The sequence below is a fragment of the Etheostoma spectabile genome, chromosome 24, assembly GCF_008692095.1.
Source record: "Etheostoma spectabile isolate EspeVRDwgs_2016 chromosome 24, UIUC_Espe_1.0, whole genome shotgun sequence".
Classification (NCBI taxonomy): domain Eukaryota; kingdom Metazoa; phylum Chordata; class Actinopteri; order Perciformes; family Percidae; genus Etheostoma; species Etheostoma spectabile.
Genome location: NC_045756.1, coordinates 6,880,465 through 6,896,005, shown reverse-complemented (window position 1 = coordinate 6,896,005; position 15,541 = coordinate 6,880,465). Strand labels below are relative to the sequence as shown.

Genomic DNA, 15,541 nt, shown 5'->3' with positions numbered 1-15,541 from the left:
GAAGACCAAGAGTCACCTCTGCTGCTCAGGATAAGTTCATCTTAGTCACCAGCCTCAGAAATCGCAAGTTAACAGCAGCTCAAATTAGAGACCAGATGAATATTACACAGAGTTCTAGCAGCAGACACATCTCTAGAACAACTTTTAAGAGGAGACCGCACAAATCAGGCCATCATGATCAAATAGAAGCTAGGAAACCACTGCTAAGGACAGGCAACAAGCAGAAGAGATTTGTTTGTGCCAAGAAACACAAGGAATGGACATTAGACCAGCAGAAATCTGGGCTTTGGTCTGATGAGGCCAAGTTTGAGATCTTTGGTTCCAACCGCCGTGTCCTTGTGCGACGGAGAAAAGGTTACCGGATGGATTCTACATGCCTGGTTCCCACTGTAAAGCATGGAGGAGGAGGGGTGATAGTGTGGGGGTACTTTGTTGGTGACAATGTTGGGTATTCATTCAAAATTCGAGGCAACAACATGCCATGCCATACAGTTTGCGTTCAGTTGGACCATCATTTATTTTTCAACAGGACAATGATCCCAAACACACCTCCAAGCTGTGCTTTGACACAGCTGCAGCAATCACAGGGTTAAAATTTTCTGGACAAGTTTGGTATCAATCAATTTGTCTTCTTATTGGCTAAACAGGTAGGCCCGTTTCATAACATCGACTTTTAATTGGAAGGAATAGTTGTCAATCTTTACCACGCTGGTCCTCCCTGAACTCTGCGACATCATTGGCTTCTATTAGGGTCAGCTCGGGTTACACTAGACTGATTTGCTGACGCAACGTGTCAACCAAATGCTTGTCCGCTAGAGAATTTGCCGGTGTGCAGAGTAACAATGTGTCAGACGCAGGGGAGAAGACAGAAGCAATCAAAGTCCAGAAATGACAAACTATTCAGCTTTCTATATGTCAGAACTCGGCCAGAGCCTACAAGATTGTGAGAGGACCAGCTCCTTTTGGATTAAATTGTTTGGGTGTTCTTATTTCTTGGATCGTTGGCGATGTAGGAAAAGAAAGTATTTGGCGATCTTTCAACAATGTGAATGAAGACACGAGGAAAAAGGTATGGATGCACACTTGACTTTTGACAATTGCGGCGCAGAATCTTTTTGTGTTTCTTTACTTCATAACAGGATTGTAACTGCTATAAGTCATTTTATGCTTTGTGTTTGGGCTTAATGGAATCATGAGACTTTAGGCTTGCTTATGAAGATTTAATGCTTGCAATTTCTGAGTAAAGAAAACGTTTTCTCTTAAGTGGAGAAAACGGTCCCGTCACCGCCATGCGGTTGGCCATGACTTAAACCACGTTAAGCTTGTCCCAACATGGCCCGCACAGCGAGGTCCAAAAACCCACCATGGAAAAAAAACTAAGCCTATCCAAATCTGATAAACTCTGCCATGAGACCTTGAATATCAGTTCCACCAAAATGTCTTTGTGGACGTTAAGCAGTGCCATGTGTGAAAATCTACTCTGAGTGATAGTGCTGTAGTATCACTAACTTATATGGAGCCAGGTTTTCAGGCGGTGAAGAGCTGAGAAAGACCTTTTGGAGCCAGCAGTAGACACTGGTAAACAGAGGCCCAACTAGATCATCAGTTCCACCTAGCCAGCAAGTTCTTTGACTGAGTGGAATGTTTATTGTTTTAAAATTACAAAATATATCCCTCTCTTCATCCCACACACCCCAAACATGGCATTAAATGCCGTGTAACAGAAAGATCAGCCAGAGATATTTAGAAGCTATCATTTTATTGTCATCGCAGTTTGAAAGCTGGGCCACCAGGGGGTGCTCCAGCATCCCCAGCACTCCCACTTTCTGTGCCCGTGTGTGTGTGTGTGTGTGTTTGTGTGTGTGTGTGTGTACTTGTAGAAATGTGTCTTTTCGCTCATGGCTCCAGCTCCTTCCATGGAGAGGCTACAGGACTTCAGGGCGAAGTTGAAGGGGTTGGTGAAGGAAACGTTGACAAACATCTCCTGCTGCACCATAGGTGAGCCGCTAATCTGGAAACACAGAAGAAGATGTAGTAGAAAAAGAAGAGCAACAACAACACAAGTCAACAACATCTCCTATAAAAAAAAGAATGCCAGTTTCCCTATGGTTTTAATGATGCTGTGCTAATGTAACCAAAGGTTTATTACATCGCCCAGACAAAAACAACACAGACAACCAGAGGTGGAAAGTAAGAAATACATTCAGTAGTAGTGTTTTTGTTTTGTTGTGTATTTTGTATTTTTCAAGTAGTTTTTAAAACTTGTAATTTAAAATGCACTTGCTTACAGTATTGTATTTTGCTACAATACAATTTCCCTTCGTTACTAAGTAAAAAAATAAATAAATCTTTGACTAACAAAGACCGAAAGGAAGAAAGAAATTCCCGCCCGGAACCACTACATTGACAAATCAGCATCTAGGCTTCCTACCAGGCGAGATTGAGAACGAGATGGAGGTGGATCAGGAGAGCGATGACTGTTCAGAGACTGTTTAAGGAGAAATGGTAGCTGAAACTTTGAATTCTGCTGGCCAAAACGACGAAAAATCATTGGCAACACTTCATTTGAATTCCAGAGGGCCAATAGTATCATTACTCAATGCCGGAGGTGCTTGCCAAAGGTGACTGAACTGGCAACATTCAATACTCAAAACCCCACATCTAATCTAAGGTAGTGTTCATTTTGTGAGACGAGACAAGACTAAATATGCTTGTCAATGTTTTCCATGACTAAGACGAGACGATGACGAGACTGCACCATTGTCCAAAAACACTGACTAAGACTAACTTAACCTACATTACTGTTGACAAAAGAAGACGAGACTGAAATTTATTTTACAAAATAAAAACTAAATCTACAAACTAAATCTCTCTTCGATTTCCTCTACAATCGTCTCAAATTTTTCATCATGAGATTTTATCTAACATGTGTTTGTGTAACAAGCTGCTGTAGAACCCAGGAGCCCTGGCTCTTATCTAACATGTGTAACAAGCTGTTGTAGAGCCCAGGAGCCCTGTCTCTTATCTAACATGTGTCTGTGTACGATTGTATTTGCATGAAGGAAATAGGTTCGATATGAAAACGTGTTTAACAAAGTTGCAACTAAAATCATTCAACAAGTGTAATTATAACATTTAACCAATATTTAAGATGTGTGAAACACTATTTGACTGAAATGGTTATCAAAAATAATCTCAGAAATAATTTATTTATCAAAAACTAAAATGTTTTGACTAAAGCTTGACTAAGATACCTTGAGTTCTCTTTTCACTAAAACTAGACTGAAATGGCAAGATTTTTAGTTGACTAAAACTTGCCTAACAGAAAACATAAGTCAATGACTAAATATGACTAAAACTAACAAGGACATTTGGCACAAGACTAAGACTGAATTAAAAATAGGTGACAAAATTAACACTGTTTATTTTTTAGTAAGTATTTATGTTTTGGTAAGTAATTGTGCATTGGTATTAAAGTTTTCATGATTAAGAGCAAATTGCCAATTAGCAAACCAACATGTTTCGTGGCATCACTAATTTTTGTCTAGTACTAGCAACCCATAAGACAACATAAGTAGGACACTGGCTAAATTGTGTTACATGTGTTACATTGTTACATTTGTATACTGTATATGTCCATTTGTATACTGTATAGGTTTATGCATTTGTATAAATTTTTCTTTAATTAAAAACAAAATTAGTTTAGATTTAGGACCCATTGATCTATTTTCACTACATAGGAGAGATCCCCCACATCCATTTTTTTTTAATGTAACTATGTAACTTTTACTTAAAGTACATTTTAATTATTATTATTACTTTTACTTGAGTGATGTTTAAGATACGTAATTTCACTTGTGCTTGAGTAAATTTCATGAAAGTATTGTTACTTTTACTTGAGTACAATGTTTCAGTATTTTTTCCAACTCTGCAGTCAAGAGCCACTCATTACAGTATTCTACCACTTCTGGTTTTCCTGTCACAATAAAAGCACTATGTCTTAACTTTCTCTTAACAACTAACAGAGATAACACAATAAAATACTGTAAACCAACTTAAATCTTTAAGAGGGAAAGTGGCCGATTTTCAACCCTGACACAAGTCTTACCGTCACGGTGAGCGTCGGGATCTGCAGCATGAGCACCTTGATGGCAGTCACTGCTTCGTCCTCAGCCTGTCCAGTCACAATAAACTGCAGACAACGCTGAGTGCCCAACAATGGCATGTACTCGTCAGCTGGGATCTTCACCATCTCAGTCTTCACTGCAAACACACAAACACACACACACTTAAGAATATAACAGAGGTTATCTCTAATAACCGAAAACACTATTTCCTCTCTGACATCGCTCACTCTGATTGGCTGGCACGGTGATGGTGAATTTGTGATTTTTCAAGGGATTGGCTCTGATTCCGGTGTAGAAGATGACAGACCCGGTCAGGTTGGCTTCGATGGTTGTGGGGACATTACTCTGGTTGTAGAAATCCACCTGTACGATGGCGTCCTGACCCAGCTTGACCTAGCGAGAAGGGTGGAGAGTACAAGTACATTGAATTTGTACATAAAGAGAAGCATTGAATTTCTTTTCAACCTGAGGGCTGTTCCACAAAAGAATAATTTATAAAGCCAGGATAACCAATAAAGCGAGGTTTGACCTAGTCTAATCTGTGCATCTTGGCTTGGTGGATTTCACGTAGGTCGAGCCAGGCTGAGGAAGAGCAACTAGGTGGAGCCAGGCTCAAAGATTCCGGATAAATGCATATTCATGGCTTTCCTTAAAGACCTCAAGGTCAATCACAGATTTATTAATGCTAAAATGGAGAATTCAATTTCAATACAATTTTATTTTTATAGCAGCAAATCCCAACAATAGTTATCTCATCGCGCTTTTCATAAAAAAGCAAGTCTAGACCGGACTCTGGGATGTTATTTACAGAAACCCAACAGTTCCCACCAAGAGCAAGCACTAGGTGACAGAGGCAGAAACCTCGAGCAGAACCATGGCTCTGGGTGGGCGGTCATCTGCCTCGACCGGTTGGGGGTGAGAGAGAGAGAGAGAGAGAGAGAATTGTAGCAGTTTTGTGTTGGGTTTGATCAGGAACATTGAGGGAGCAGATGTAGACACCACAAGTCCAGAGCCAGAAACACCTGCAGGTTGCAATAGGAGGAGAGAAGAGAGGGGCAAGAGAGCACAAGCGTCCGGGAGGGGAGCCTGATAGCTGAACACTCTGGCTCCCATTCTACTTTTAGAGACTCTAGGAACCACAAGTAACCATGCATTCTGGGAGCGCAGTGCTCTGGTGGGGTAGTAAGGTACTATGAGCTCTTTAAGATAAGATGGTGCCTGACCATCAAGAGCTTTGTAAGTGAGAAGAAAGATTTTAAATTATATTCTGGATTTTACAAAAAGCCAAGGCAGAAAAGCTAAAACAGGAGAGATGTGATCTCTTTTTCTGGTTCCTGTCAGAACACGTGCTGCAGAAGTCTTTGTGGACTTTTTTGAGCAGCCTGATGATAAAGAATTGCAGTAATCCAGCCAAGAAGTACTAAATGGATGGACTTGTTTTTCTGCATCATTTTTAGACAGGATATTCCTGATTTCTGCAATTTCACATAGGTAAAAAAAGTTGAAATTTGCTTAATGTGAGAATTATACGACATGTCCTGATCAAAGATAACTCCAAGATTCCTCACAGAAGTGCTGGAGGCCAGGATGATGCCATCCAGAGTAACTATCTCTTTGAATAATTCGTCACGTAGGTGCCCCAGAGCAATAACTTTTTATCTGAGTTTAACATTAGAAAATTACAGATCATCCAGGTTTAACATCCAAAAGGCATTTGTGACGTTTAGCTAACTGATTAGATTAGTAGAATAAGCATGGTTTATACTTAATGAAGATGCATACAAAGTAAGCAGCAGCTTCTTGTATATTAACGTGAAACACGTGCAAGATGCAATGTGACGTTAATGGGGAATTGCGCAGTTCAGTTTTTGTCCACAAACATGTTGTTTTTGCCACTGACATACTGTGATTATTATCTTAAGTGTCTTGACAACATTATTGAACGGATCCCTACAGAGATACACCTTTTTGTTAAAGAGCAAGATATTTTTGTTTTACATGAAACATCTGTAAAATTACTAAAATCTTAACTCTGGTGTAGTTGTAATAAACCATTTATTCCTCCTTTAACATATAAATATGCTGGCGTATATACTGTATATGATTTGATTTACACATTTTTATTTTAGCAGTTATGGAAATAACAGAGAGCCACTCGTTGGCAGAAGGGTACTTTGCAACAACAGTTTTTCTGAGTTTACAAGGTGCACCTGAATGCACTTTGGAGTCCTGTCAGAACCCATCTTTACTTCCGTTGTTTGGTTCCATAACTTAACCCAGGGAAGGCAAAATGTTGCCACACGGGGAAGAAGGAGGATTTGCTGCTGACTACCACTAAGCTACTGTTTCCTTGTGTCTTTAGCTGCATGCTACTAGCCGGATACCCTATGCTATGTCTGTTTTTCTAGACATGCAAAGGGGGCGGGGAGGGAGAGTGAAACAATGACAGGGAATCACTGATCTTTCTCTGTGTTATGTTTGTGTTTCTTTGTTAATAAAAAAATTTTTTATTTCAATCAATTTTTGAATTGAAATCAAGACACCCACAATGTTCAGTACTAAAAGACAGACATAGAGACCGGTGTGTTACCTGAGTGGTGGTAATAATGATAGACAGTGTGGTCTCAGGCAGCTCAGATTCATCCCTCTGTATGCCAAATTCATCCGCCCGGGCCTTAGTCCTTTTGTCCTCTTCACTATCTGCAGACAAATTTCACTTCATCACCAACTCCAACGTCTCCCAACGTCCTCAAGTCTTAAATCAAGTAACATTAAAGACACAGCATCTACAAACACAGCTGCTGCACAAATTTAAAGTACTTGTACTTTACTCACATAGGAAAATATTGTATTAATAGAGGAGAAAACATTTTAGAAGTTGCCATTGCTGCGGTTAATTGTCTTCCCGCCAACCTGGAAATGTGTTTTTCTGAGTCAAAATTCAAAATGAAAAACCTTTTATCAAGGTTATGGTCGTCTTTTTCAACCCTTTTGTGGCTTTCCCCCAATGATTTTGTCACCATTTCAACATTTGTTGACTTTTTCTGAGCCTTTTGAATTTTTTGTAGCTTTTCCAAAAAAAATTTAAAGCTTTTTTTTTTTTATATACATTTGTCACTTTGTTTGACATTTGTTCACATTTTAGTCACTTTTATTGACATTTTTCTCTCTTTTTTACACTTTTTTTTTAAAGTTCTTTTCTCCAAATGCTATAAAATTGACTAAAAACACCCACATTATATGAAAGTAGTGAACTGATTATTTATTTAACTTGAGCGTTGTTGGGAACCATCAAAATTAGGTTAATATCTGTGTGGGGGAGGGGAGATGCTACTCTTATATCTTGCTAGCTTTTCAACATTACTATATGTGCCATTAAACAAAAACAAACTTTCATTTTGTGTTAATTTTGGCATCCCCTGTGGACACAAACGATAGTGTTTCCGTGTAATAAAGATCTCGATTCTCACTTGTGCATTCAAACCAATAAGATAAGTCTTGTCTTATTGTTTTTTTTGTTAATTTTAAATATGTTTTTTTGTGTGTGTGTTACCTATAGGGTACTTGTAGGTATGTGTGATGTTGTTTGGTGAGTCGCTGCCCACTGATTTGGTGAAAACACCCTTTCCGATGTAATCTCTTTCCACCCTGTACGGAGTCAGCGTTCCGTAGCGATCCCGCTTGGAGTAGACAACGTCGCTGTTCACCTGGAGGAAACACCGTCAGTGTGTTACATTTCATCAGCATGTAATGCGTTCTCTTTAAGATTATTTTTGTTGTCTCTTCTGCCTTTAAAAGAAGAGAGAGGTGGAAGACATGCACCATTCTCTTTAGTTATAGAGAATCTTTGGCGTTAGCAAAAAAAAAAAAAAAGCCTATGCTTGCTGCTAGTGTAAGCTAACTACCTTCGCTTCACAGCAGCTGCCTCGGTAAGCGCAGGCAACCCAGGAGGGCCTGTTTCATTTGAAATTATTGTTTGTTATTACAATAATTTACATTGGAATGGGAATATAAATTTATAGTGTCATATGTGATGGCTTTGCGTCGGGCTGAACAACGCCCCCTAGCTGTTATCAAATCAGAACATACCTCAGCCTGTAATGTAACTGTTGTTATGATTTGATACCATGAATGAAATTGAATTGAATTGAATTGTCTCATACTGTAGACTGATGGAACAACAATCTTTGACATTGGTCCAGTATTAAGCAAGATCGCTGCTACAATGTAAATTAATAGGCAACTGTGCAGGTTGTATTTACTTTCACAAAAGAACTTGTTTTGCCATTGCTATTACCATGGATTTTTATTAATCTACAGAAATGGCTGTAAAATTGTGCATCGTAAAACACACTTTATTCAAAGTCGACAGAAACAAAACAAAACTTATGAAATCTGTTTTGTTTTGTCTCTTCACTTTTACAACAAACCCAACACTAGTTTTGGTTTAAAAAAGCACATTGTTTACCATTTGCATGTAAAATATGTTGGCTCTGTACTTGCTAAAACTATAGTTTTTTAGTGGAGTCTGGTGGGTTTAGCGTTAGCGATTTCAAAGCTGTTTCTAGTTACAAAAAAAGAGGTTCTAAAAGGTAAGGATACTTTCCATAATGTTTTCAGACACAGAAAAATACTTTTAAACACTTTTAGGGGAAGCAAACTGACATTTGCCCTAAAAGGTCACATTGTTGCAGGGTGTCTCATCAAACATTTAAAACTTTTCACAGGAAGAGAACAGACTATGACTATCATATGATTTTTTACAAATATAAAACAACAATAGATACATGAACATTCATCATACAGACAAAGGTTTAAAAAAGGCATTGTTCACTTCATGAGGCCTTTAAAGAAACAAAGAAAGAAACTGACCTCAGAGAAGATGAACCTTCCGTCAAACGGGTGAGAGATGAAACCTTCCTTGATGCCAATAATGGAAGCTGGACCACAGCGAAAATATCCTGTAAAACAAAAAGCATGTTTAGGATCCAGGTATCTGTCGATCCCTCCGTCTTTCTCTGTCTGTGTCTGTCTGTAATACCATCACTCATCTCCTGGGGCGTGGCGTCCACCACTTGCCATCCTCCGAGGTCAGCCGGCAGGTCGTCGCGCTTAATGAACACCTCGTTCCAGCAGTGGTAGTTCCTACAGAGACGTGCTGTCAGTACACCTTTTTGTACATGTGTTTAGTCAGTCAAACCATAGATTACACACGTTGTAATACCGAAATGTTATATCTGATTACCCTCCAATCCGTCATTGTCACAGACTTTCCTAAAGAAACTGCAGTATTCGGACCATCTAAAACAGGGCTCTCCAACCTTAATTCAGCCAACAGCTACTTCAAAAAAACAAAAGTGGCCAAGAGCTACTCGCATCACATTGCCCATATTTAGTTACATAACACACATAAACTGAATGAAGCTACTGTTTGATGAAATTGCAATACCCAAAGCTTATGATAAATCTTAACTTCACATCCAGCCCACATAGTTAACTACATCATTGAAAATATTCCCATCAGGGTCCAAGAAAAATGACACGTCTTCAGCCCACAAAGTGAGCTAGCTCACTTTTAATATCCCTGTAATTTTTTGTTTTGGTTTGTTAACCTTTTGGCAAGCTAATGGAAACCTGTTTGTGAGCTACCAGTAGCTCGTGAGCTACGTGTTTCAATGAATGCGCTCTTGAATAAAAGATAGGTTGTGTCCAGTGGTGGAAAGAACATTTACTCAAGTACTGTACTGAAAGTATTTTACCAAGTTAGAACTGGTTCATGTGGCTTGGGAAAGGAAAAATTGGGTTCCCCTAGTACCGCCCTTCCAACCCAACCCTGTATAAGTGGCTCACAATGCCACCGCTGTAATGGTGACTTGTATACATCTAGTTCAGTTGGCATTACTTTGTAGGTATTAGGGATGATCCGAGTACCCGGCTGAAACGAGTATCATACGAGTCATCATCATACAAGTATTATACGAGTAATACGAGTCAATATCCGTGCTCGGATTGAATAAAACTCCACAACTGGCCGCGCAGCGTTCTGTGATAGTCACAGCGCCCCCCCCGCCTACAAACACGCTCGACTCTATCACACACAAAACACGGAGAAATGCTCTCTCTCTCTCTCTCTCTCTCTCTCTCTCTCTCTCTCTCTCTCTCTCTCTCTCTCTCTCTCCCTCTCTCTCTCGCTCCGTCAGTCAATCGGGTCAGCGGGTCTGTTCCGTTAACGTTTAGGGTTTCTTCAGCTTCAGGTTTGTTTTTAACTTCGGTTTGTAGTACTTACATAGTAACCAGTAGATTTCTGGTGAACGTGGTTTTCAGACATGCTGCTTGGTTTAAATGCAACTCCCGTTGCGTCTCTGCCATCGGAGATTTTTTTTTTTAACTGTCAGCTGTTCATAGTTACAAAAGGTTCTGTATATAGTTTGTTTGTTACCATGACAACACCATTGATCTGAAGCTCGATGCTGTCATGTAAATAGTTTTCTAATCAGCAATAAATATAACAATTTCTGATCAACCCATATCAATTGCTTGCTTAAAATAACATACCGGTTAAAGCTCCGCCCATTTCAAGACAACCCGACCCACTTCCTGGTTAAATATGACCACTTCCGGGTTAGGCCTCGCCCAGTCCGAGTATGGATACGGATACAGATAATTCATGTGGTAAACAGATACAGATACAGATACAGATAATGCTGTACTCGCTCATCCCTAGTAGGTATTTTGTGTCTCACTGTAGTCATTTTTGTCTCGTCCTGGTACATTTCTGTCTTTGTGTCTCTTTGCATCTCGTTGTAGAAATTTTGTGTCTGTGTGGTGGAAAGTCTAAAAGTACTTTAATGTTTAATAAAGTACAAATTGGAGTACATGAAGTCTAGTTTCTGGCCTGGCAATCTCCTAGCAACAGGCATGACTGACCAGATGGAGTCCCTGGTGTTCTCTCTGTCCGGCGAGCCATCAGGCAAGCAGATGAGCTCGGTCTTCAGGTTGCCGTTGCTGTCGTGAGCTGAATTGAAGTTGGTGACGGTTCTCGCCGGGATGCCGAGGGCGCGTAGGACTGCAGAGACATGAAATATTCAACTTATTAAATATTTCATGCTATCAACAAATATCAAATGGTTGATGGCGTGTCACTTTTTCACACATTCATGCCTCCGCTCCATTGAAATATAGTAAATAATAATGATATAAATATATATACTATATATATATATATATATATATATATATATATATATAGTATACAGGCCAAAAGTTTGGAACCACCTTCTCATTCAATGCGTTTTCTTTGTCTTCATGACCATTTACATTGTAGATTATCACTGAAGGCATCAAATGGAACTGGAATTATGTACTTAACAAAAAAGTATGAAATAACTAAAAACATGTCTTAAATTCTAGTTTCTTCAAAGTAGCCACCTTTTGCTGTTTTGATCGTGCTGCAAACCCTTGGTGTTCTCTCAATGAGCTTCATGAGGTAGTCACCTTAAATGGTTTTCACTTCACAGGTGGGCCTTGTCAAGGTTATTTTTGGATTTCTTGCCTTAGTAATGGGGTTGGACCATCAGTTTTTGTGCAGAAGTCAGGTACACAGCCGACAGCCTATGGACAACTGTGAGAATCCATATTATGGCAAGAACCAATCAGCTACGTAAAGAGAAATGAGTGGCCATCATTACTTTAAGAAATGAAGGTCAGTCAGTCCAGAAAATTGCGAAAACTTTGAATGTGTCCCCAAGTGCAGTTGCAAAAACCATCAAGCTCTACAACGAAACTGGCTCACATAAGGACCCCCCCAGGAAAGGAAGACCAAGAGTCACCTCTGCTGCTCAGGATAAGTTCATCTGAGTCACCAGCCTCAGAAATAGCAAGTCAACAGCAGCTCAGATTAGAGACAAGATGAACACCACACACAGTTCTAGCAGCAGACACATCTCTAGAACAATCGTTAAGAGGAGACTTTGTGAATCAGGCCTTCATGGCCAAATAGAAGCTAGGAAACCCCTGCTAAGGAGAGGCAACAAGCAGAAGAGATTTGTTTGGGCCAAGAAACACAAGGAATGGACATTAGACCAGTAGAAATCTGGGCTTTGGTCTGATGAGTCCAAATTTGAGCTCTTTGGTTCCAACCGCCGTGTCTTTGTGCGACGGAGAAAAGGTGACCGGGTGGATTTTACATACCTGGTTCCCACCGTGAAGCATGAGGAGGAGGAGGAGGGGTGATGGTGTGAGGGTGCTTTGTTGGTGACACTGTTGGGGATTTATTCAAAGTTGAGGGAATACTGAACCAGCATGGCTACCACAGCATACTGCAGCGGCATGCCATCCCATCCAGTTTGCGTTCAATGTGACAATCATTTAGTTTTCAACAGGACAATGACCCAAAACACACCTCCAGGCTGTGTAAGGGCTATTTGACAAAGAAGGGTGAAGGCAAAAAAGCCAACAAGTGCTGAGCATCTCTGGGAACTCCTTTAAGGCTGTCGGGAAACCATTTCAGGTGACTACCTCTTGAAGCTCATCAAGAGAATGCCAAGTTATCAGTAATCAGAGCAAAGGGTGGCTACTTTGAAGAAACTAGAATATAAAAACATGTTTTCAGTTATTTCACACTTTTTTGTTAAGTACATAATTCCACATGTGTTCATTCATAGTTTTGATGTCTTGAGTCATAATCTATAATGTAAATAGTCATGAAAATACAGAAAAGGCATTGAATGAGAAGGTGTGTTCAAACTTTTGGCCTGTACTGTACATACACAGTATATGCACAGTGGCTTGAGAAAGTTTACACAAATACGCTAAAGTTGATTAAAAAGAGGAAGAATATCTTTTGGAAAATGATCTTAATGCCGTAATTAAAGAAATGTAGGAAAATCCAACCTTTTAATGACACAAATTTTCTTTATGAATGAATAATGTCTTGTAAATAAATACATGTTCCTCTTCAAAATACAGGGGGCATAAGTATACAACCCCCTTTGTTAAATTTCCATAAAGACAGGCAGATTTTTATTTTTAAAGGCCAGTTATTTCATGGATCAGGATACTATGCATCCTGATAAAGTTCACTTGGCCTTTGGAATTAAAATAGCCCCCCCCCAAATAATCACATACCCTTCACCATACATAGAGATCTGCAGGGTTTCATTTAAGTTGACAGCTGGTTTCATTTGCATTGAGAGATATTCTTATGGAATGTTACCCATGCCTATCTATATGTATTATGAAGGGTATGTGATGATGGGGGAGGGGGGGGGGGATTTAAATTTCAAAGGCCAAAAGAACTTTGTCAGGATGCATAGTATTCTGATCCATGGAATAACTGGCCTGTAATAAAAAAAATTGACTGCCTCTATGGGAATTTAACATAGGGGTGTGTAGACTTATGCCCCCTGTATTTTAAGAAAAGAACATTTATTTATTTACAATACATTATTCATTCACAAAGAAAATTGGTGTCCTTAAAAGTTTGGATTTTCCTAAATATTTTGAATTAAGGCAACATTTCATATTGTAGTCTTAACTCCACTGCAATTTTTTTTCAGTTGTAGTTACTTTCCAAATAAAGATTTTACCCAAAAGACACTGGTCTTTTTGTAGTCATTTGTGTCACTTTGTAAATGTTTTTTTCAATCTTTGTGGTGGGTTTGGGTCTGTTTGTGGTTGTTTTGAAATAAGTTGTAGTCATTTTGTAGTCAGTGTTTTGGTAGTTTTGTCTCTTTGCAGTTGTTTGCAGCCTCTGTCTTTGTTTTGAGTCTCTACTTTATGTGGTTGTGGCCTTGGCCCAGTAGGCCATTTACACTTAAAGTAATCTTAAAGTCTTGACATGGCAGTTTGACAAGTGTATCCTGTAAAACAATGCATGCTCTTACAGGTGTTGAAGACTCCAGCATACACCCAGCACTGGGCGAAGGAGACCGGAACTCCGGTTTTGGCGTACTGCAGAAGGATCTGGACGCTGCCCGTCCAAGATGTCGGAGACCTGCCCAGCGAGTAGTCATCACTCCAGTTCCCAACACACACGCCATTGTCGTCCTGTGAGTTAATCTGAGGGAAAAAGAAAGGTCAGGGAATCATCTGCTTCATTCTCTGGGTAATCAGAAATGTCTGAACCAAGATTTTTAAGAATCCATCAGACAGCTGTTGAGATATTTCCCTCTGGACCAAGCTAGCTGAACTAAAGATGCAAAATGTTTTCTCACCATTGCGGATCCCATCCTGACCATTTTGATGATGTTGCCTCGGTCGCCGATCGGCATCTTTGACGCATCCAGGATGTAAATACAGGCGTCCAAAATGCCGCTCTCAAACTGCAGTAAGAAAACACAGATACATTCTGAGATAGGAGGGAAAATGCTCTGGGCTGTTTTTATTTCTTTAAAGTTCCCATATTGTAAAGTAAGATTTCTTCTTTAATTAAAAAGCAGTCAAGGTCCAAAACACTCAATCCACAAAGACATACACACAGCCAGTATTAGAAACTGTGTCAAGAAGCGTGTATATTGTGATATATGTATATATATATATATATATAAGAAAAGTCTGGAAGGCGGGACTGGAGGAGCTTTGGAGGTACAGTACCATGGAAACAGCATGCTTTGCGGTTTGGGCGTACTGCAGAAGGATGCATAGGACGCACACTCAACATGGCAGGGATCCTTTCATTGGCCAACACTACACCTTTACATTTACACATTCTATTAGTTTTCTATTTTGATAGGGTTGTAACACAAACAAGCCGAGAGCGCGAGGAGAAGGGCCAAAGCTGAGGGCAGGAAATCTGTCCAATCAACAACGTTTCTGAGTCCAAGCTGAAAGTTTGAGCACAAGCAGAGCAAATCCAAGTGCGAGCAGTGACTATTTGAGTGTGAGAGCGAGGTGTGAGGCAAATTATTACAAAATCTGAACCTAATATCAGTGAGAAATGCTCTCAAATTGAAAGAATGCACTCTTGAATAAAGATAGGTCTATAACTCCGTCTGAATAGGTAAAAAAGTTCCGCTATCCAGTGCTATTACAGCTTTCCCCGGCTGCAATGATGGTGCAGAGACTCCGAGAGAGCAGATGGGGAAACGCCGACCAATCAGAGCCGACTGGGCTTTTTAAAAAGGTCTATACAACCAGTGACACAGTTTTTCAAGTGAGCTGTGGACAAATGGGTGATACACCTCTAACAAGCTGCACACGCACTCAGGGGCAACAGTCAGTTTTAAGCACCACAGTTTCTAGCTTTTCAGGCATATTGTGGCTGTGTGCTCAGTTGATCCAGACTAACCTGTCCATAAACCCAGTCCTTAGATTCCCTATTCTCAAATGAACCCTGATACATCACACCATGGTCGTTGAGGACGTACTCGTTCCGCTCTGCTTCATTAGGAAGAAACACAGCATCATCTGCAAAG

At 39.9% G+C, this 15,541-nt stretch overlaps 1 protein-coding gene across 1 annotated transcript in view; it reads right to left on the bottom strand.

Annotated features, from left to right (window-relative positions):
- LOC116674024 (coagulation factor XIII A chain-like) overlaps positions 1-15,541 on the bottom strand; it is a 22,567-nt gene that overhangs the window by 1,984 nt on the left and 5,042 nt on the right. The window contains 11 exon segments of the mRNA XM_032506508.1: positions 1,875-2,011; positions 4,109-4,263; positions 4,355-4,520; positions 6,718-6,827; positions 7,681-7,834; positions 9,000-9,088; positions 9,169-9,272; positions 11,055-11,193; positions 14,012-14,186; positions 14,342-14,449; positions 15,415-15,533. Coding sequence (XP_032362399.1) covers positions 1,875-2,011; positions 4,109-4,263; positions 4,355-4,520; positions 6,718-6,827; positions 7,681-7,834; positions 9,000-9,088; positions 9,169-9,272; positions 11,055-11,193; positions 14,012-14,186; positions 14,342-14,449; positions 15,415-15,533 — 1,456 coding nt within the window.